Below are 21,042 nucleotides of genomic sequence, written 5' to 3' on the forward strand. Positions count from 1 at the left end.
AGGAGGAAAGTGTAATTTTGAAAGACTGAAATGATACAATCTAATGGTCATTAGAAGAAGGTGGATGAAGATCCAATTTTGAGGGTCGAAATTGATGCGCTTGGTTTTCAAGTGTCCAAGACGGAAAAGATTCCATCGCATGCCTTTTGGATGGTCAGGAGCATGAAAATTTGGTGTGCCGCAAAAGTATAATGATCAACATGATCCTATGTGTTGCAGATTAAAGGTAAGATTAGAAAAGATTCCATCAACATGATCAACATGATCCTATGTGTTGCAGATTAAAGGTAAGATTAGAAAAGATTTGAAATAATCTGGTGAAGGGTCCTCTAATCTTACATCACTTAAAGGATCTGATGGCCCATATCTCACATGCCTTTTTAAAGTGGATATCCAAGGGTTGTGTGATTAGATTCTCTTTGGGACTCATCTAGAAGATGAAATCCTACGATTCCTGTGCATCAACATTCATTCCTTTGAAAGCCCGAATTTAAGCGAAACAGATGAGGGTTTTTGAGTGTTTTGGCTTGTGAAGACTAAGAAAAACAAGGAGGATAAGCCAAGAAGCAAAATGGGTATGCCGAACAAGCTCGGATGTGCATTTTGATGAAACGTTGAAGAAGAATGTGAGTAATCTATTGTAATCTCCCTCAATTTGAAAAGTTTCACCTTTAAAGTAGTTGCTTGTTAGGGTTGAGTTGTTTGAGGTTGTGGCCTTATACTTTTATGGGTATAAAAGTTCATATTGAAGTGGGTGCTCCATGTTTTGAATTGATTGAGAGTAGTTGCTCTCTGATTATTGTAGTGCTCAAAATTTTAGTTGGAAAGTATTGAGTAAATACAAAGCTCTATTTAGAGCATTACTCCTTGAATGTAGGCAATTTGACTAAACCACATAAATTTGGTGTCTTGCATTTTTAGTTTATTTTTTATTGCATATATTGGAGTGTTTGATTGCAAAGTGGTGGTGCATTGTCTGATAGACCCAACCATATTGTACTGTGTGGTGGACGTGCCTTTGTGTAATTGATAACTACAGGATTATCTTTACCAATCTTATCTTGAACTTAAAGAAATATCACATTCAAGAGAATTTTAAGATTTAAGAAAGCGTTGATTAATACATTTCTCTTAGTCTTGAATAAAAGCCCTCAATGTTATTGGACGTTCACTGTTTCAATTCGTTGTCATATTGCTCAAATGGGGGTCTCTTAGTTGTTGGGAAGGTTGCCCAAAAATGGTATATAAGGTGTATGGTTCAGCTTTGGTTGACATAATCCCTGCACAAATCAAGATAGAGTAAGGAAAACAGATTAGCCCATTGTAAACATGACAAAGACAATGGTCGAGGTGCATAATTTGGGGATATTGATAATTGTCATTTAATAGTCCAGGTTGTTGTATGCTCAGGTTCTTAAACCACGTAGAGAAAGAATCTAGAACCCACCCTTGTTAAATCACATCATTGCCTAAGACCCACAAGAATCTTTAAGTGGTAATAACAACTTAAATAACCGTTGAAGAGAGACTATCTAGAGAGGGATCACTGAGAAAAAAGTTGCATAGATGCAATAAAGAACTCAATGGGAGACTTGGACCTCAATCCCAATGGGCTAGTTGCCCAAATCCTCCATGGACCAAAAATACCAACAAACATTAAACAAAAATATACCACAATAATTCAATGCAACTTTACAACAATTGCAAAATTATAACTTCAGGTATTCAATTTATTCTAGCATGATAATTCTTCAAAATTATAACTCATAATAAAAAGAATGTATCCAAAAACCATCTCACATGTATAATGAAATATATAATATTTTGTAATTGAAGAACTTGGATAATCATTCAATTCATGAAAAATAAATAGTCTAATTTAGTTCATAAACTTCATATTGTTATGGAATTAGAAGAAAATTTTACCTAAAATTTTCTTCATTTTCTTTCAATTGCCTTCAATATATCAAACTTATTTTCTAAAAAAGATAAACTAAAAGTCATTGTGGTAAACTATAACCAAATACGTAGAATAACAAAAAAAAAATGACAATAGCCACAAACATTCCCAATTATCCATGTGAATTTTGTATGAGTATTTATTGTCCTCAATCATGCATAATGTGCTAATGGATAAAGTTTCTAATTTACAAGTGAAGAAAAAATGAAGCACCCTTAAAATGCCTCACGAGATTAGCATTTTTAAATAACATCACGATTTTAAATATTTCTTTGTAAACTAAAATAAAAATGACAATCCACAAACATTCCCAATTATCCATGTGAATTTTGTATGAGTATTTATTGTCCTCAATCATGCATAATGTGCTAATGGATAAAGTTTCTAATTCACAAGTGGAAAATAAAATGAAGTACTCTTAAAATGCTTCATGAGATTAGCATTTTTAAATAACATCACAATTTTAAATATTTCTTTGTAAAATGGGGGGGGGGGGGGGGAATGACAACAGCCATAAACATTCCCAATTATCCATTTGAATTTTGTATGAGTATTTATTGTCCTCGATCATGCATAATGTGCTAATGGATAAAGTTTCTAACTCACAAGTGAAAAAAAAATGAAGTACTCTTAAAATGCCTCACAAGATTAGCATTTTTAAATAACATCACAATTTTAAATATATCTTTGTATTCATTTTACTTCACTTTTATTCACTACTCCACATTATCGTTCAAAATATTACCTGGGATGTGTTGTATGGATTTTAAGATTGGGGCCAAATCATGACCGGGTCAAATTGGACAAGGAAGCCAAACTAGGGGGCTTGATCCCAAGAGGCGGATGAGGCCAGTCTTCAAGAAGGGTCTTGGTGATGGACATCTAAGGACACCAAGCAAATAATATTGGCAGTCTTCGGGATCAAGAAGTTGATCTTAGATGCCAAGGAGACTCCATGCCCAAGTGGAGACCAAGGGGTGCGATCCTCATACCCAGAAAAGAACAAACGTAAATGATATGTATATCAAGGTCCGACAAACCAACGATCCCATTGGCTTGTTGGGTAAGTAGACCAAGAATTGTCATGTCAGCCTCCGCTGCAGCACCTACACCAGAAGTAAGCCAATCAAAATGGCTATAAGCCTAAGAGCCATGTATTGACCTCAGAGGAGATCCAGGACACAGTCGGCCATTCAACAACCACCAAGAATCATCTTCCACTATAAAGACTCTCCACCTACCACCGAATCTTGTAATGCACATTTTCTCTCTCAATAGTATTGAGTGTTCTTGTTCCTTTATTACAATCCGCTGACCTCGGGGTAGTGTTATTCCTAACTTGACCTTCAAAGGTGGCTGATTGACCTCTCAGTCACCCCACTCTCACTTGTCTTCTTGCATGAACAGGTTACACAACTAGCTTGTGGGAAGGGGGTTTGATTCGGATGTAAAATGATGGGTTATTTGGTTCAAAGCTGGCCCAACTTATTTTGACAAGTTCTACGAAATGTTCGAGCTCCACATGAATTATACATAGAGTATTATGAAAATCGGTTAGTAATTTTGTACATGAATGTGAAAACTAATTAATTATCAAGTCATATATTTGAGATATATTACTCAACTTCTTCATCTTATATTTTATTTGTAAAAAAAGTGTATTGATTGTTCATTTGAGTTAGGTTGGGTCAGGTGGGTTTACACGGTTTAAATGCCTATCCTGAAAGATGGTTGGAGATGGTCAAAATATAAATTTTTGGTTTGACAGATGGTTGGGGAATTTTACCATTGCAGACTATGTTGGTATTCCTCTAGATCTAGAGGGTCATTTGAAATTGACTGTTGTAGATTGTTTATAGCAAGGGGAGTGGAGATTTCCATTAGTGGACAATGCCAAATTTCAAGAAGTAATCTCTCTTATTATGTTATATCTTGTTTTTTGTGCTGGTTTTGTTGATGTTTGTCATTCGTAAGGTTCGGTGGGGGGAGTGTTTAGTTTTTGATCGGCATGGGATCTCTATCATAGAAAAGGAGAACAACTGGAATAGGCTAAAAGTATTTGGAAGACTTCTTTGCAGCCTAGCCAACAAGTTTTCTGTTGGAGACTTTTTCATGATAGGCTACCTGTTGATGCCTTATTGACTAGGAAAGGGATTATGCTGGCCTCTCGTTGTAATCTATGTGGTAAAGCTTCAAAGGATATAGAACATCTCTATCTTCACTGCTCATTTTCACGTGGATGTGGAGAAGCTTTTGCAGCAAAGTTTGGTTATAGTTGGATAGTAAAAGATTCGATTGTAGAGTTGTTCAAGGCTTTGAAACACCAGGCTTCACAGTCTCCTTTACAGATTACTTGGATTAATGGATGTTGTTTGCTTTTATACTTTCTTTGGATGGTCCGCAATCAAATCCGGTTTGAAAAATTAAATTTCAGGATTGATGAGGTAGTGAGTTTAATTTTTTCAGACTTAGTACAGTTTGGCTTTAAAATGGATGAGAGAAAATTACCTCCTACCATTTTTTCGGATGAAAGAAGACTGGGCCTTCACTTCTCTATCTTTAGTGCTGCTCCTCCACAAGAAATTTTTTGGTGTTCTCCTGCTACAGGTTGGGTTAAACTAAACATTGATGGGTCTTCTTTAGGCAATCCATGAAGGTCTGGCGGTGGAGGAGTATTTCGAAATGAAGTTGCTACAGTGGTTTTCAATTTCAGTATTTTTTTAGATGTTAAAACCAACTTTGAGGCTGAATTGTAAACTTTCATTCATGGATTACGTTGGGCAAGGCATTTACAAATTACAAGGCTTTGGGTAGAAAGTGATTCAAAAGCTGTGGTGACTTTAATACAGCAGAAGAAAATATCTTGGTATATTAATATTTGTTGACTATAAATTGGAAGATTTCACATTGCTATCGTGAAACTAGTACAGTGGCAGATTTTTTGGCAAATTCGGCAACTAGGACAAGAACTTCTGATATTAACATTCCTTGGTCAGCTTCAATCCTTAATGAACTTGATGTGGATGCCTCTAGACGTCCTAGATTTCGTTTTATGAGTTAGTGATTTTCTAATCTAAGTAGGAACCAGTGAGGAAGGGTGTATTGGGGGCAACAGTTGTTGCGGGTAAGGGAGGTTGGTTCCTTATAAGGTATTAATTGATGTATTTTTAATATTTCTTCTTCGCTTAATATAATGATCCTTTTAGCGGGGAAAAAAAAAGGCTTGTCTTGAAAGATCAATGCTATCTTATTTTAGGAGTTTTCTTTCGTTTAATGAACCTATTTCCAAGAGTAGCTTTTCCTTTCTTTGAGAACAACTTCAGTGGTAGTGGGGTTAAAACAGTTAGTCGATACTTTCAGTTACCAAGTTTTAAATTTGGAATCCGAATAGAGCTGGAGGCTACTAGGTAGGTTCTTGTTGTACCAGAAGCATGTTTGTTAACATGCTTCTGTTGGATACAGTGGATATCTTTTCCTTTTGTGTCTTAGCAAGTCTTCGACACCAACTCTTAGCGTCTTCATTTTCTTTCAGCCCACCATTCATTTTCAGCCAACCATCAATTTAAACCTGCAGAAACTCTTTCACAATTAATGGGTAGGATCTGTTGTGAATAAATCACCCAGGACCTGGTTCGTGTTAATCTGACTAGGATCGACCTATGGTTCAAACCAAATACGAGGCTAACCCAAAGGCCACACGAGGATCTAATCCTGACCATTAGATTTATTGATTTAAAGTATTCAATCGATGGTTAAGGGAAGCTCGAGTCAATAAAATGAATCTATAAATAGGGTTGTGGCATGTGCAGAAGGTAAGACATTCGAATTCACTCAATCAACCTGCACTTTTCCCACCTTTTAGGCTTTCAAACATTTCTGAAGCTCCAAAGAGCTCTGCAACCCTAATCCTTTGAAATTCACTGACTTGATCATCGAAGACGGAATGCTAATCCAGCTGGTCGGCTCTGTTTCTAACTGTTCTTTTTCTATCGTGCAAGAAAGAGTGGATTCCAGTCCAGGTTGAACCAGATCTAAGGTGTTTGGTGTGATTCATGGTTCACATATCTCGGCCAAATCTGCACCAACAGATTCATTGCTTGATAAATTGAAAGTTAAGGTTTTGGTAGAGTAAAATAGCTGATTAGCTCCAGATCATAAATGTAGCATCTTCAATAGGGTGTAAATGGATAACCAAAATTCGCTTCCGAAACATTCGTATTCGTTTAGGAGAAGTCAAAATCTATTTAATTACTAATAGGATGCAGATATGGTAATACCCTTTCTGATCAATTATTATATGTCAAATAAAATTATCTAATTAAGTTATTTGGATTTGTTTTCTTATTTTTATAAAAATTTTACTTGAGATATATGAATATTTTTCTAGATTTTCTACTAATATGAATACTAAAATTGTTAAATTCTTAAACTTCAAACCTAACGCTCACAAATAAAATAGTAAAGAGTCAAGAAGTAGTCGAAAACTTGTATTCAATATGTATTCATACCCACTTAGGAGAATGTATAAAGAAAAATAATTATCTAATTATTATCCAAAGCTAACTAAGGCTCTTTTTTGTATCAATTCTCATTCTCTATTATGCCTATAAATAAGTACAAGAATTCATTATTGGTCAAGAATGAAATATGGTTTGGTGAATTTTATCGAAAATAAATTATGAAATAAAAAATAAGTTTGGTGTCAAAATAAAAAATTGTTAGTAAATAATAGTGAGCAATTGATAAAAGAGGGAAAAAGTATGGTTTTTATAAAAAAAAAAATGCATATTGACTATTTTACCCTCATCTTAACCATAAAATTTTAAGTAAACTTTTGCATAAATGAAGAGAATGAAATTCTCACCATAATTCATAATAGACAAAAAGTTCATTATGAATTTTGAAAGTTTTTCTATTATTTTAAATAAAAATAAAACTGATAATAGATGCCAAACAATTTAAAATAATGAAAAAAATTTCATAATAGAGAATGAGAATTGATACCAAAAAGAGCCTAAGTTCGTCTGAAAACGGAAAGGATATTATCAAAATCCATCCGCATATAATAAAATGCAAATATGGTATTACCACCATCCGATCCAAATCTGATCAGTTTACACCCCAAGTCTTAACGGTAGAATGCTTGTCACACCCTAGTTTTCGAGACCCAGTGGGGGCCCATAGCACAACAGTCCAAAGGAGGGTTGACTGACCTTTGAGTGTAGTTCAAGTCTTTCTAAGAGCCACGTATCTACCTTAGAGGAGATTTAGGACACGCTGAACCATCCAACAACCACCAAGAATCAGGTTCCAATATGAATACGCCCACCTACCATCAGGTCTAGTAATGAGCATTTACTGTCTCAATACCATTTTGAATGTTTTTGTCCATTTATTACAAGCCCTTAACCTTGAGGCAATATTATTCCTGAATATAATTTTGGGAGGTGGCTAACTGACCTCTGAGTTGGCCCACTCTCTCTTGTCTTCTTGTGTGAACTGATTATAAAACCAACTTGTCGGATCGACTACAGTTCACTCGAAGGGGTTATATTCGGACGTAACAAGATGGGTTATCTAGTTTGGAGCTAACTCGACTTAATTTTGAAAATTTTTACCAAATGTACGAAATTTGCTTGAATTATAGACGGTGTATTATGAGATGTATTAGTATAATTTTGTACATGAATGTAAAAACTAATTAACTATCAAGTCATATATATGAGATATATTATTTGCCTCCTTTATCTGATATTTTTCTACACCCTCATACACGTGTGCACACACACGTTGAAATTTATTAGTAGAATATAAATATGTAGACCCCGAAAGAGAGTCGAACCTGTGACCTCTTCACTAGGAGGTGTTGAACATTGCCAATTAAACAACATTTTGATGGTGAACATGTAATATTCAAAATTTATTGATGATGTGAGCAAATCTTTTTTTCTTTTTCTTTTTTCAATAAAAGAGAGAACCAATCATAAGTCATGGATAAAATTGTTCCTAAAATATCATCACAAGGAATTTAATTTGGATTTGGAAGATTATACTTTGAATCTTTCACATTCCACTTTGTCAGTATTATTTTATGGGACGAAATACATGGGATTAGGAACCTTAAATGTACGAGCGCCAATAGAATCTCCTAATAGGTCACTCCACTGATCTCCAACATTTCCCCAAATCCTATAACCTTCTCCCTCTATTTCTTTGCGTACGCTTGACTTGAAGCTCACAGCGCTTTTGCCACTATAAGCCGGAGTCCTGCATCAAATTGACCATCATCAGTTTCTCAAAAAAATTTGAATTTTGAATTTGAGGTTCAGCAGGGACATGATCTAAATCTAGGTTTAACATTCCCTAATTTATTTAGGTTGGGCCTAATGCATCAAATTAATATCCATCGATGATGGGTCCCATACATGTGGTGAATTCCATTAGAATTTCACATCCATTCATTCAATGCTTATGTATATGGAGATCAACTGTTTTTTACTGATCATGTGGAACTGAACAGTAGGGCATCAGTTACCTGCATGTGATCTCAGTACTCTTGGGCCAGTGTTAGTGCAGAGAACACATGGTGGGAGGCACAATCACCTTTCTACCTAATCTTTGCTTTAAAAAAAAAATTCCATTAAGAGGGAGAGACAAGTGCTGAAATTTCACAGGAGAAAAAAAAATAGATGACCGAAGAATAAGAAAATAAACGAAGGGCATGTTTGGTTATATGAATCCAGAGATTTCAAATATCTGGATTCATGAATGCAAAATTTATATCCGTTTAGTTGTGAAAATCCCTAGATTCATGAAGTCTAGAGATTCATCATTTTACACTAAAAACATGAATCTGTAATTTTATGGGTATAGGGTGAAATCCAGAGATTTCAGGATGAATCCACATATTTCATTCCCCAGATTCAAGTTAACCAAACAGTTAATTTTATGAATTATGACTCCATAGATTTGAAATCTATAAATTTGAAATCTCAAGATATTTGAAATCTCTAGACTCATGTAACTAAACAGGCCCTTAAAAAATTTTAAAAATATCAGGGGAGTGGGGGGGCATGGCCCCGGGCCAAGGGGGAGCTTTGACCCTGATCAAGGAGTATGGATCACCTCAGAGAAGTGGTGGGGTTTACTTATAAATATTAAAAATAGTAAATAATGAAAACCCCAGTAAGTCCCACATGGGTCCCTCATATGGGCCAGTAGGGTACCTCATGATCAAACGTTCGTAGCCATGGTATCCTTGATTATGCAAGTTGTCCACGGTAGCTTGACCCAACCCAGCTTCATCTCTGCCTGTAAGAAGGAGAACCTTGAAACCACTGGAAACCAACTTCCTGAACAATTCAAGAACCGCTGGAATCGCAGGACACCCTCCTTTCAATGCCCATCTCTTGAAATCAGTTGAATCATAAGGATCACACCTGTATTCATCACCATCATTTGTCTTTCAATTCACGTGTGGATGATAAGAACTACCCATAAAAAATTGAGAAGAAAGAACAAAGTAACATACCCAAAGTGCTTATTGTCTCTGTAATAGATGAGGTTAGAAATACAAGTATCATCAATATCAAGAATCCAAGCATCCATTCCATCAGCAGAAAGGACAATACCGTCAAGGTAAGTGTAGATCTGCTCCTTAATCAAGTTCAGGTCACTTTCATATTGTCCACCAAGCATATAATTTTCAACGTAGCTCATGCACTGAAGAGGGACCGTTCGCCACCCAAGGAGGTTGTTTGCCTCTGCTGCTACTCTCCAGCTTAAGCAGTAGCTCGTTTGATCCACTCCACTTGCATCAATACCCTTCGAAGGTGGTGGATTATTCATTTGGCCGCCATTGCTGCTGCTAGCTTTAGAAGAGAACATGGCCAAAAACATCATTACTAGAACCTCCCACAGCATTCGCATTGTGGAAAACATATGCGCTTCAATTGTTCTGTATAAGTTCGCAGAGGAAGTCCACAGAAAGAAGTCTATATATGTGAAATTGAAATGGCAATGGCACGGCATGGTTTAGATTCGCATTCCGCTGTTGGGGGTGATAGCGAATATAGGAAAGGGATAGCGTGCGTCGGTAGAGAGTAGACTCAAGCCGGCTAAGGGGTCTATGATCAGCTTCCATGTCAAATGGGCTTCACCAGTTGAACAAGTGGGTCGTGCTTTAGTGCTGTGTAAGGTTCGTTGTCGACCTTTCATTTCACAATAGTGTGTTTCATAGCTTTTTGAACATGGACTGTCGTGATTGAGATTTTAATCTTGACCGTATGCTGCAGGTGTTGTGCATTAATTACACAGCACCCAAGCAACGTCTGAACAAGTAAAATAAGAAAGATCTCAGCAGTAAAACCCCGTGTGGAATGAGAAGAAAGGAATTTAGGTGTCTAATTAGAGAAAGCAAGAGAAGAGAAGGCACCGTGCTTTGCTGGTCTTTTTAGTAGCCCATCGCAATCAAGGTTCCCATTGCTGGTCTTTGCGTCAACGTTCATTTGGGAAAGGAAGGTGCTCTGGGAGGGGGAGTGTTTTGGTTAAAGACGGATCACGCTCTTGAATGTGTGGTTGAATATAGTGTTATTCTCTCCTAATTATTGCACAACTAAGTGTAAAATGAAATAAAAAGAAGGCTTGTCGGCAAGAGCATGCTTCACATTTTTATTCCTTCTTAACAGGTAGTACCAGACAGTTCTTCTCAAGTCTACTCAAGATGTGGATTCAAAAGCCTACTGAAATTGCGAAGTCCAAGAAAGAGGGAGGCCACAAAATTCAAATAATCAAGAAGAAAAGAGACAGATAAGGGGTTCCCGCACACAAAAGAAGAATAAAGAGTTGGTGCATTAGGGCCTAGAAATTCAATTCTGCCATGAATGTTTCTTCACATTTGAGAGTTGTGTGCTTCACTTTGAGTGTGAGAATTACCTTACAGGGGTTCTGGGCGGCGGGCTACAGTGGGTTTGGACTATCAGGGTCAAAGCTTGCACCCCCTCATTGAAAATCTGTAAACTCATAACAAAAGAGACGAAGCCAATTGATCTCACTCTTTGGTTTGCATGCATCCTAAATTTAATAATGATAATAGAAAGCATTCCTGTTCAACTGGCAACTATCTACCGGATCATACCTTACTGCATCTTACCTCAGTTCCTGTTCCCTGCAAAAACTTTAAAACTATACTGTTCCGGGAAAGGGGGGATTCGAGAGAAGCACTGCTGTACAAACCTTGGGTCCCTCAATATTCTTGATTACAGAATGGCCTACACATTAATCAAATGAACAATAGAAGCATATGAAACATATATCTGATCGCCCAAACCCTGATCAATGGTCTGGACAGGAGAGTCTGAAATTCCAAGAAATATATAGGTGACTAATGGAGGATGGCTAGTTTAGACATACACTACTAGAATCCAACTAGTAGGATACATATTTATTTGTGTCCATCCAATATACACTAGCAAGGATCAGCAGCGATAATGTCCTTCCTCAGAACCTGAGTGCAATTCAAGCCAACAAGAGAACAGGGACATAATCTGGTTCTAATATGGCGAACCAGATGTACATAGAAGTTAACAATGCTTCAACACAGATTATTTTGGTGCGGAAAACAAACATTATTTTGTATAGCTACTCAACAAAGAACTGAATAAAGTGGATTCAGTGTTACCATAATATCAAAAAGAAAACATAAGATTTTCAGGGTCGTACATCCCTGCTATCAAAGCAATGAAAATGAACAACATAAGCATGCTAATTATAGCAGTTCTTAAAACCTGCTGGCAGGCACCATCAAATTGAAGTTCAGTCTCGTAAGGAGCATCAACCAAAGATCTGTTCTCACCGCATGCAGAAATCCTGTGTGATTCCCTGTTGTCAGTCTCTTCATCAGCAGTGGACCAAGCATCACCGATCCTATCTGTGGAGCATCTAGCACACGTGCATTTGCCACCAAGAAATGATGGAACAATTGTAAGGAACTCAAAGAGAACCTTTTGGTACATATCCCCTTCAATCCTCACCTTTTGCCGAGTCACAGGCTTCAGAATCTGGGAAAACCCACAGATTCAACTTTAGTCAAGATATGGACATCAAGAACTTAATCATTTCATGGACAAGCAAAGCAAAATGGATACACAACACAAAGTCAGAAACTATTTCAGAATTCTGTTTAAAAAAAAAAAAAAAATAAAAAAATAAAAAACTAACTAAACTAAACTATTTCAGAAGATGAAATGAACTACAATTTGGGGTCAAATTGACCGCAATGACTGACAATTGGGGCTATCTTGTAATGGTTGTGATAGAATAGACCCAGAATATACATCCCAATCAAGGCCTCCACTGCTATTATAACCACTGGCATGGAATCTTTAGCAATTGGAACAAATAAATACAATATGCATCAATAATAATACATATCCACGATCAGTTTAGATTGACAGCATAACTAATCTGATCATATAATGTGGATAGTTTACTGAAATCTGTAATAATACCCATAGTGCAAAAGATTAGGATAGTGAAAGCCTTCTTCTATTGCCTATAGCATGACCTCAAGATTTAAAATTCTTCAAAAACCAACTATATCCAATCTGATTTTCACCAAGCCCTACAAAAATTCCCATTAAAATAACTTCTAATCAAGCCAGATTAGGTGTGTAGACTTTCGCACCTATCCTACATGGTCTGGACCACAGTTGTCAAGGCAGTGGACAGGTGTCCTACGTGCCTATGTAACAAAGGCACCCAAGTGACTTTTTTTTCTTTCTAGCTCCACTCTACAATCATTATTTAGTATGCTACAAAATGTACCTAACTATCATAATGAATCAACACTAAGTAATGAAACTACTCTCTATGTAGAGAAATCTTCTTGTTCTGTAAGAGTTTGACTGACGAATGATTTTACTTTTACAGGAGACCTTTTATATTACATAGAGCAGAACACCAGCTTAAATCTTCTGATTTTTGAGACACTTTCTTGTTTAATAAGATGCCTTATATCTCATGCATTCTTCTTCAAGTTTTCAAATTTTATTTATTAAAAGAATTCTATGATTGCTAAATTCTAATTTACATTTATAGACTTATGTTACAGTCACATCTTATTTAATGAACCTGAATGCTGGAAAATTTGGTTTGAAAGAAAATAGTTTTTTAGATATAAAAATGAATATTCTGGTGTCCATTTAGTTTTTAGCTATATTTCACTATATTAAGATTTACAAATTTTTTAGATTGAGAAAAACCCCAGCAGCAGAAAGTTGAAAATTTAATTTAGGAATAGAAAGACAGTTTTGGTTCCTTAATTTGAAAGGGGTTGACTTCTGTTATTTTTACTTTTAACTAGTTGCATTGGACTAAATAGAGGGGTGGGGGCGTATTTACTTATTTATGAATAATATCTTAAGTAAATGAAACACTTATTTAAGTGATATTTAACACAAATAAGTGCCAGAACCTGGTTCAATACCAATTAGACCAGTGCAAGTTGTACAAGCGTAAAAATAAGGAGAAGAGAACACTATCACTTCCGGTGGCTGAAGAGGACAATAGCAAAGGAGGGACAGCTGGCAACATTCTATTGGATAACAATCATTACTCTGCTCCCAGCAGTGCTGCAGAAGAAACAGGCCACGTGGCAGAGGATGAGTGGGAAGGCATGTAATAGTTCGTTAGAACAATTAGGGTATGTAAGGAGAGGGAGAGGGGAGAAGAAGGGGGGGGGGGAAGAGAAGGAACAAGCGAGGCTTGTGGGAGAGGGAAGACCTCTCAGAGGAGCTCTGTTGTGTGGGAGCTATTCTGGTTATCTGCTGAGTCTTTTACTTTGTTGTTTTCTATCAGATTAAGTAGTAGAGAGTAGAATCAACTTGTGTTCTTAGTATTGTCAATTCAGATATTACTAAATGAATGCAGCTACTGTTTCTTGGTTGTTCTAGTTAAATCGTACTGTTACTGTTATCTTTGAATTGCATTCAGAAACTAGTAGAGTATCTTCTTCAGTTCTGGATATGGATTTAATGAAGTTTACACCGAGGCTCTATAATCTTGGTATCTGAGCGCGTTAATCCCAGGGAATGGTAAAGAGTCGAATGGAGTCCAAAGTTGAGATTGTGGAGGCGAGTGTGAAGGACTTGCAGAACCAGCTCGTATTGATTGATTCGAAGTTAGACAGAGTCGAACAGAGTAATACGGCATTTTTAAGTGAGATGAGAGCATACCTGTTAAAAGGAAAATCGTTGGAAGTCGAAGAATCATCGCCTGAAATCACCATAAACAGGGGGGATAATATGCAAAGCACCTTGCTACCAGAACGACGAATTCCGACCTCTATTGGACGACGCGATTTCTTTCCCAGATATCTAAAACTTCCCATCTTCAATGGCGTTGACCCACATGGGTGGACAGCTCGGGCAGAGAGGTATTTTATGCTACAAGGATTGACGGAAGCAGAGAAATTACAGCTCGCCTTGATTTGTTTTGAGGGATCGGCGTTAGGCTGGGTACAGTTTTGCGAACTCCAGAATCCTCTTCATTCATGGGCAGAGTTGAAGCAAGAGCTAAGGAAGCAATTCGGATCAACTCAAGCTAAGTCACCACTTGAGGCGATCATGGAACTCCGGCAGGATCGCACCGTCATCGAATATCATGGCAAGTTTGAAGCTCTTGTCGCCGCTGCCGGCGCTAAGGAGGATGAATGGCTGCAGGGAGCTTTTTTATCAGGATTAAAGGAAGAGATTAGGGCTGAATTAAGGTTATTCCAACCTAATGGGCTGGCCCAAATTATGGACTTGGCCCAGTCAATTGAAGCCAAAAACCAAGTCCATTCGTGGGCCTAAAGGGTTATCGGTGGCCCATCCCATTTCTAGTTTGATACAGCCCATCAATAACTTGATACAACCTGCAGCTCAGCGATCCATTGGAGTAAACCGATTGAATCAACCAATTGCACGATCCATTCCAGTGGGTTCAACGAACCAAACAGGCTCCGGTTCAAACACAGCCACTTGACCAACTGTAGGGCAACCAAACTCGAACCCATCGTCCTTAACGAGTGTCTCTGCAACTCTTGCAACTGGCGGCAGTAGCAAATCCAAGTGGTTAACTCCAGAGGAAATGAAAGCTAAAATGGACAAGGGGCTTTGCTTTATATGCGACGGTCCATACTCTAGAGGCCACCAATGCCCGATGAAGCAGTTGCGAGTGATGTTGTTCCACGGAGAGGCCAGTAGCGAAACGGAAGAGGTCGTAGTAGCCATCGACGCAGGTGACGATACTCCTAGTGAACCAGTGATTGAAGCTGAACTCTCGCACAACTTGTTGGCTGGTTTCGACTCACCTCGCACTATGAAACTACATGGGCACATAAACGATGCATCAGTGGTGTTGCTCGTCGACTGTGGAGCAACCCATAACTTCATCTCACGTACCATGGCAGAGAGAATCGGCTTGAAGATTGAGGGTGAGAAGCAATTTCATGTGACATTAGGCGACGGCAATAATGTTCGAGGGCAAGGGATCTGTCACGACGTGCCTATTGTCATCAACGGAGTAACATTTGTACAAGGGTTACTACCATTCGAATTGGGTGGCGTTGATGTCATATTGGGAGTGGAATGGCTATCGGCATTGGGTGATGTACAGAGTAATTGGAAGCTCCAAACCATGAAGTTCATGTGGGAGAATAAACCAGTACAGTTGAAAGGGGACCCTGCATTACTTAGACTAGAAACAACTCTGCAACAGCTATGGAAGACAGTTCAGAAGGAAGGCGATGGCTTTTGGTTAAAACCGATGTCCACAGATAACCAGAATATTGCAAACATTAGTGAGCAGATACAAGAGATGTTGGAGGACTTTAAGCCACTGTTTGCAGATTCAAGAGGGCTGCCACCACGCCGACCCTATGACCACTCAATACATATGACCAACGACAACAACCCACCAAATCTCAGGCCATACAGGTACCCCCATTCACAGAAGGATGAAGTTGAGAGGTTAGTCAAGGAAATGTTAGCTACTGGGTTAATACGAACAAGTGTTAGTCCTTATTCGAGCCCAGTGTTGTTGGTGCAAAAGAAAGATGGCGGTTGGAGATTTTGTGTGGATTACCGAGCACTTAACAAGCTAACAATCACGATAAATTCCCCATACCAGCAATAAATGAGTTGTTGGATGAGCTAGGTGGCGCCAAAGTGTTTAGTAAGCTCGACCTCAAGTCAGGGTACCATCAAATCAGGATTGCCGAAGGAGACAAAGAGAAGACAGCATTTCGAACCCATGACGGACATTACGAATTCCTTGTGATGCCCTTTGGGTTATCAAATGCCCCAGCCACTTTTCAAGCTCTCATGAACGAGGTATTTCGAGAACATTTGAGGAAATTTGTGCTAGTGTTTTTTGATGATATCTTGGTGTATAGCAGGACTTTGGAAGACCATTTGAGTCACTTATGAGTTATCTTAGATCTCCTAACTCAACATTGCTTGGTGGTAAACAAAAAGAAGTGCTCATTTGCGATCACCAAATTAAACTACTTGGGGCACATTATATCATTTGAAGGGGTAGAGGCAGATCCACAGAAGGTACTTTGCATGATGGAGTGGCCATTACCAAAGAATATCCGAGCTCTTAGAGGGTTCCTTGGCCTCATAGGATATTACCGACGTTTTGTTCGGGATTATGGGAAAATTGCAACACCTCTCACCAATTTATTGAAGAAAGAGGCTATCCAATGGGATGATTTAGCCACACAAGCATTTGAAGCTTTGAAGGCAGCAATGTCCACTGTACTGTACCTTGCTATGCCTGATTTTACAAAGGAATTTGTAGTGGAGACTGATGCTTCGGGAGTTGGACTAGGAGCTGTACTTATGCAAGAAGGACATCCCATAGCTTTTTGGAGTAAGGCACTATCCCAGCGAGCTCATGCCAAATCCGTATATGAGAAGGAGCTGATGGCTATGGTCCTAGCTATTCAAAAGTGGCGCCATTACTTAATGGGGAGACATTTCAAAGTCCACAAGGACCAAAGAAGCCTAAAATATTTGATGGACCAGAAGTTGATAGCTAAAGACCAGCAGAGGTGGATTATGAAGCTTTTGGGGTTTGATTTTGAGGTCCTTTATAGGCCCGGGTGTGAAAACAAAGCAGCATATGCATTATCAAGACAGATGGAAGGCACAATACATCTCTCCAGCTTGTCAGCAACACTATGGGAAGAGGACGAAGGCTTAGACTGTGAAATCCAGCAATTAGAGCGCTATTGCAAGGTGATACAATCACTCCTCAATGGTTCCCCTGAGTTTTCAGATTATAAATTGCAGAATGGTACACTCTTTTATAAAGGGCGATTGGTAATTCCTGAAAATTCGAGATTGATTCCTAAATTACTTGCTGAATTCCATTCCACACCTTTTGGGGGTCATTCCGGGTATTTCCACACCTATAAAAGGCTAGCAGCAATAGCATACTGGATCAGTATGAAGCGAATGGTGAGAGAATTCGTGGCAAGTTGTGATGTATGTCAAAGAAGCAAGCATCAGGCCATGAAACCTGCAGGGCTACTTCAGCCCCTACCCATACCAGATCGAATTTTGGAGGATATCAGTTTGGACTTCATTGGTGGATTGCCAAAAACCCGAGGGGGAGATACCATACTTGTGGTGGTGGATAGACTCTCGAAGTATGGGCATTTCATTGCCATCACACATCCCTATACAGCCAAGGAGGTAGCTGTGGTTTTTAGCAAAGAAATAGTACGGCTCCATGGGTTTCCAAAATCAATTGTGTCGGATAGGGGCAGGGTTTTCATAAGCCTCTTTTGGAAGGAACTCTTCAACTTGGCGGGCACCAACCTCAAGTTCAGTAGTGCATATCACCCTCAAACAAATGGACAAACCGAAGTTGTCAATCAGGGATTGGAGATTTATCTCCGCTATGATTGTGCTAGGCAACCAAAGGAGTGGATCAATTGGCTGTCATGGGCTGAATATTGGTACAATAACACTTACCATTCAGCTACTAAAATGACACCATTTCAAATTGTTTATGGCCGAGAACCACCACCTTTGCTTAAATGGGAGGGCCATCACTCTAAGGTGGAAGAAGTTGACAACTACTTACGAGCAAGAGATCACATTCTCGATGAGTTGAAGAAGAATTTGTGTGTGGCTCAAGATCGTATGCGTTATCATGCAAATCAACACCGAAGGACTGTCACCTTCCAAGTAGGGGAGGAAGTCTTTCTCAAGCTTCAGCCGTACCTATTCAAGAAGATAGCCAAACGCCCCAATGAGAAGCTCAGCCATCGTTATTATGGCCCATATCCGGTTGCTGCTCAAATCGGTCCCGTAGCTTACAAACTCATTCTTCCACCAACTTCCAAAGTACATCCAGTTTTTCATGTATTTCAGCTCAAGAAAGTGGTGGGCAGTAACATTACTACTCAGCCGCTGCCATCATGCTTAGCGGACGATGGGGAGCTTCAACTCATCCCGGAGAAATTATTGGACATCCGCTATTCAACCCAAGGAACACTTGAAGTGCTGATTCAATGGAAGCAACTACCCAGCTGTGAGAATACTTGGGAGGACTTTTTTGAAGTGCATAACCAATTTCCTGATTTTCACCTTGAGGACAAGGTGAAATTGAAGGGAGGGAGTGTTGATAGACCTCTCATAACTAAGGTGTACAAGAGTAAAAATAAGGAGAAGAGAACACTATCACTTCCGGTGGCTGAAGAGGACAAAAGCAAAGGAGGGACAGCTGGCAACATTCTATTGGATAACAATCATTACTCTGCTCCCAGCAGTGCTGCAGAAGAGACTGGCCACGTGGCAAAGGATGAGTGGGAAGGCATGTAATAGTTTGTTAGAACAATTAGGGTATGTAAGGAGAGGGAGAGGGGAGAAGAAGGGGGGGGGGGAAGAGAAGGAACAAGCGATGCTTGTGGGAGAGGGAAGACCTCTCAGAGGAGCTCTGTTGTGTGGGAGCTATTCTGGTTATCTGCTGAGTCTTTTACTTTGTTGTTTTTTATCAGATTAAGTAGTAGAGCGTAGAATCAACTTGTGTTCTTAGTATTGTCAATTCAGATATTACTAAATGAATGCAGCTACTGTTTCTTGGTTGTTCTAGTTAAATCGTACTGTTACTGTTATCTTTGAATTGCATTCAGCAACTAGTAGAGTATCTTCTTCAGTTCTGGATATGGATTAATGAAGTTTACACCGAGGCTCTATCAAAATGAAACACTTATTTAAGTGATATTTAACACAAATAAGTGCCAGAACCTGGTTCAATACCAATTAGACCAGTGCAAGCTGGCAACAGTTGCCTAGACACTTTAAAATCCACCTAGGCACCTACGCAATGCCTTGGCAATGCCATGACAAATACGGTCTAAACCCAGAAAGATTTCCACATAACACAATAATCTCCAAGAGGTAATGATCTTACATGTGCAGATTTTTACAGATTAATGATCTTACTTGGATAAAAGTTTGTGCTATCACTCTGACAACTGTGGGAAGCCGTATGACAAACAAGCAGCCAAGACGGTTCGGGAAATTTTCTTGCAGAATTGTAGAACAATATCTCATCATTTGCATGGGAAATTTTAGTGCAGATAGCCCTTCACAGTCCATAAGAACTGTAATTTGAGGAGCTTCTTGATTAACTAAATGGAGCACCCCATGATCTACTTGAGAAACTGCAAAACCAACAAAATGTCCCTTGAATGGTTGCACATGTTTCAGCATAAAGTCTAAGAAGCTAATATGAAGGGAAAAAAATGGAGAGCATTCATCCGCCCAAAAGGGGAAAAAATCGTTGTCAAGGATTCTACTTTAAACACTAACATGCATTTAGGGAATTTATACATTTAGCAATCATCATATTAATACATATTTAATTTAAAATTTCAGTTTTAGATGTAGGACAGTGCTCATTGTGCGCTTCACATAAAAAACATCAAAATCAAACCAAGACATGACGATCAAAGTATAGACAACTACATTTTATGTGATCAAGAGGTCAAAAAGCTTTCTTGCCAGCAACATTTGACACTGAGAACATCTTATTATGGCATCTTGTCACCAAATGATATAGAGAATTTCATGAAAGGGAACCAGTAGCAATTGGAAGTTGTCACTTTGAAATCACAGCCGTGAGGATGACTCAAAAGACAGTCAACTTCCTTTACAAGAAAGTGGTGATGCAGTATTGGGGGGTAAAAAATAGAAACCAGACAAGAATCAAGCACCATATTCAACTTGAACTCTCTTATTTGGATAAAACTGCCAATCAAAAATACCAAAATATCAATTAGTAACTCTTCTTCATGTTCTTGTTCCAGTAAACTAACTTAACTAAGAATTCTGAAGTGAGTAGTTTAATGAACATTCATTTTGAAAGAGCTCTTCAAGAGTACTTGCTCTTTAGCATGGTTATTTTAATAAAAATGTATGATTATTGAGATCCTCTCCAGGTGGAAGTCAGTAAACTCTAACCATACTCAGATAGTTTGAGTAGCTAAAAGCTTAAGAACAATATTTCTCTCTTTTCCTTTTTTTTTTTTTTTTTTTTTTTTTTTTTTTGGGGGGGGGGGGGTTGGGGGGCACTGCAGGGTAGGGTGGTGGGGGAGCCGACTGGTGTCATCTTGTGGCAATCGAACTTCTGATAATTATGTTCTTTTTTCCAGAGGCAATAGACCAAAAACATATATAGAAGCACACACAATAAAATTACATATATAAACCCCACAAGATTAGATGAAGAATGACAGGTATACTAAGCCATGCCTGGAAAAATACTCCCAGCAATCAAGACAAATATTAAATTTGTACAAATGAAGCATGACAGTTTGAACAAAATTCATAAAATCACGTCTCTCCACTATGGGAAGAACTGATAAATGGTCATGGATCTAGTTTAACTAAGCAGCAAATTGACCCATCTTTTTGAACTTCCCAAGTGACTACTTAAGATTGTTCTTGGAATACTTCTAGTCACCTAACATGCAGTAAAGTAAAATCAGGAAAGTCCAAGACTCCAATAGGAATCAGAGGGTT

The 21,042-nt window shown here is 38.5% G+C and overlaps 2 protein-coding genes across 5 annotated transcripts in view; both read right to left on the reverse strand.

Moving 5' to 3' along the window:
• Nucleotides 1-7,872: 7,872 nt before the first annotated feature.
• LOC149023967 (acid phosphatase 1-like) lies at nucleotides 7,873-10,101 on the reverse strand. The gene is made up of 3 exons (XM_089144389.1): nucleotides 9,492-10,101; nucleotides 9,187-9,399; nucleotides 7,873-8,227 (listed from the first exon to the last, which is right to left on the reverse strand). Exons 1-3 carry the CDS (start codon nucleotides 9,989-9,991, stop codon nucleotides 8,050-8,052), a joined length of 891 nt encoding a protein of 296 aa, XP_089000515.1. The 5' UTR covers nucleotides 9,992-10,101; the 3' UTR covers nucleotides 7,873-8,049.
• A 1,440-nt stretch (nucleotides 10,102-11,541) lies between these two features.
• Nucleotides 11,542-21,042, reverse strand: part of LOC149023968 (uncharacterized) — a 29,636-nt gene continuing 20,135 nt past the window's right edge. For all 4 annotated transcript variants that reach the window (XM_089144387.1, XM_089144388.1, XM_089144386.1 and 1 more), the window contains exons 6-7: nucleotides 19,462-19,682; nucleotides 11,542-12,018 (exon numbers count right to left, since the gene is read on the reverse strand). In XM_089144387.1, coding sequence (XP_089000513.1) covers nucleotides 11,647-12,018; nucleotides 19,462-19,682 — 593 coding nt within the window. In that variant the 3' untranslated portion in view covers nucleotides 11,542-11,646. The remainder of the gene's footprint in view (nucleotides 12,019-19,461; nucleotides 19,683-21,042) is intronic.

This window comes from Hakea prostrata, chromosome 2, assembly GCF_041222555.1.
Source record: "Hakea prostrata isolate BN-2017 chromosome 2, UWA_Hpros_2, whole genome shotgun sequence".
NCBI lineage: Eukaryota > Viridiplantae > Streptophyta > Magnoliopsida > Proteales > Proteaceae > Hakea > Hakea prostrata.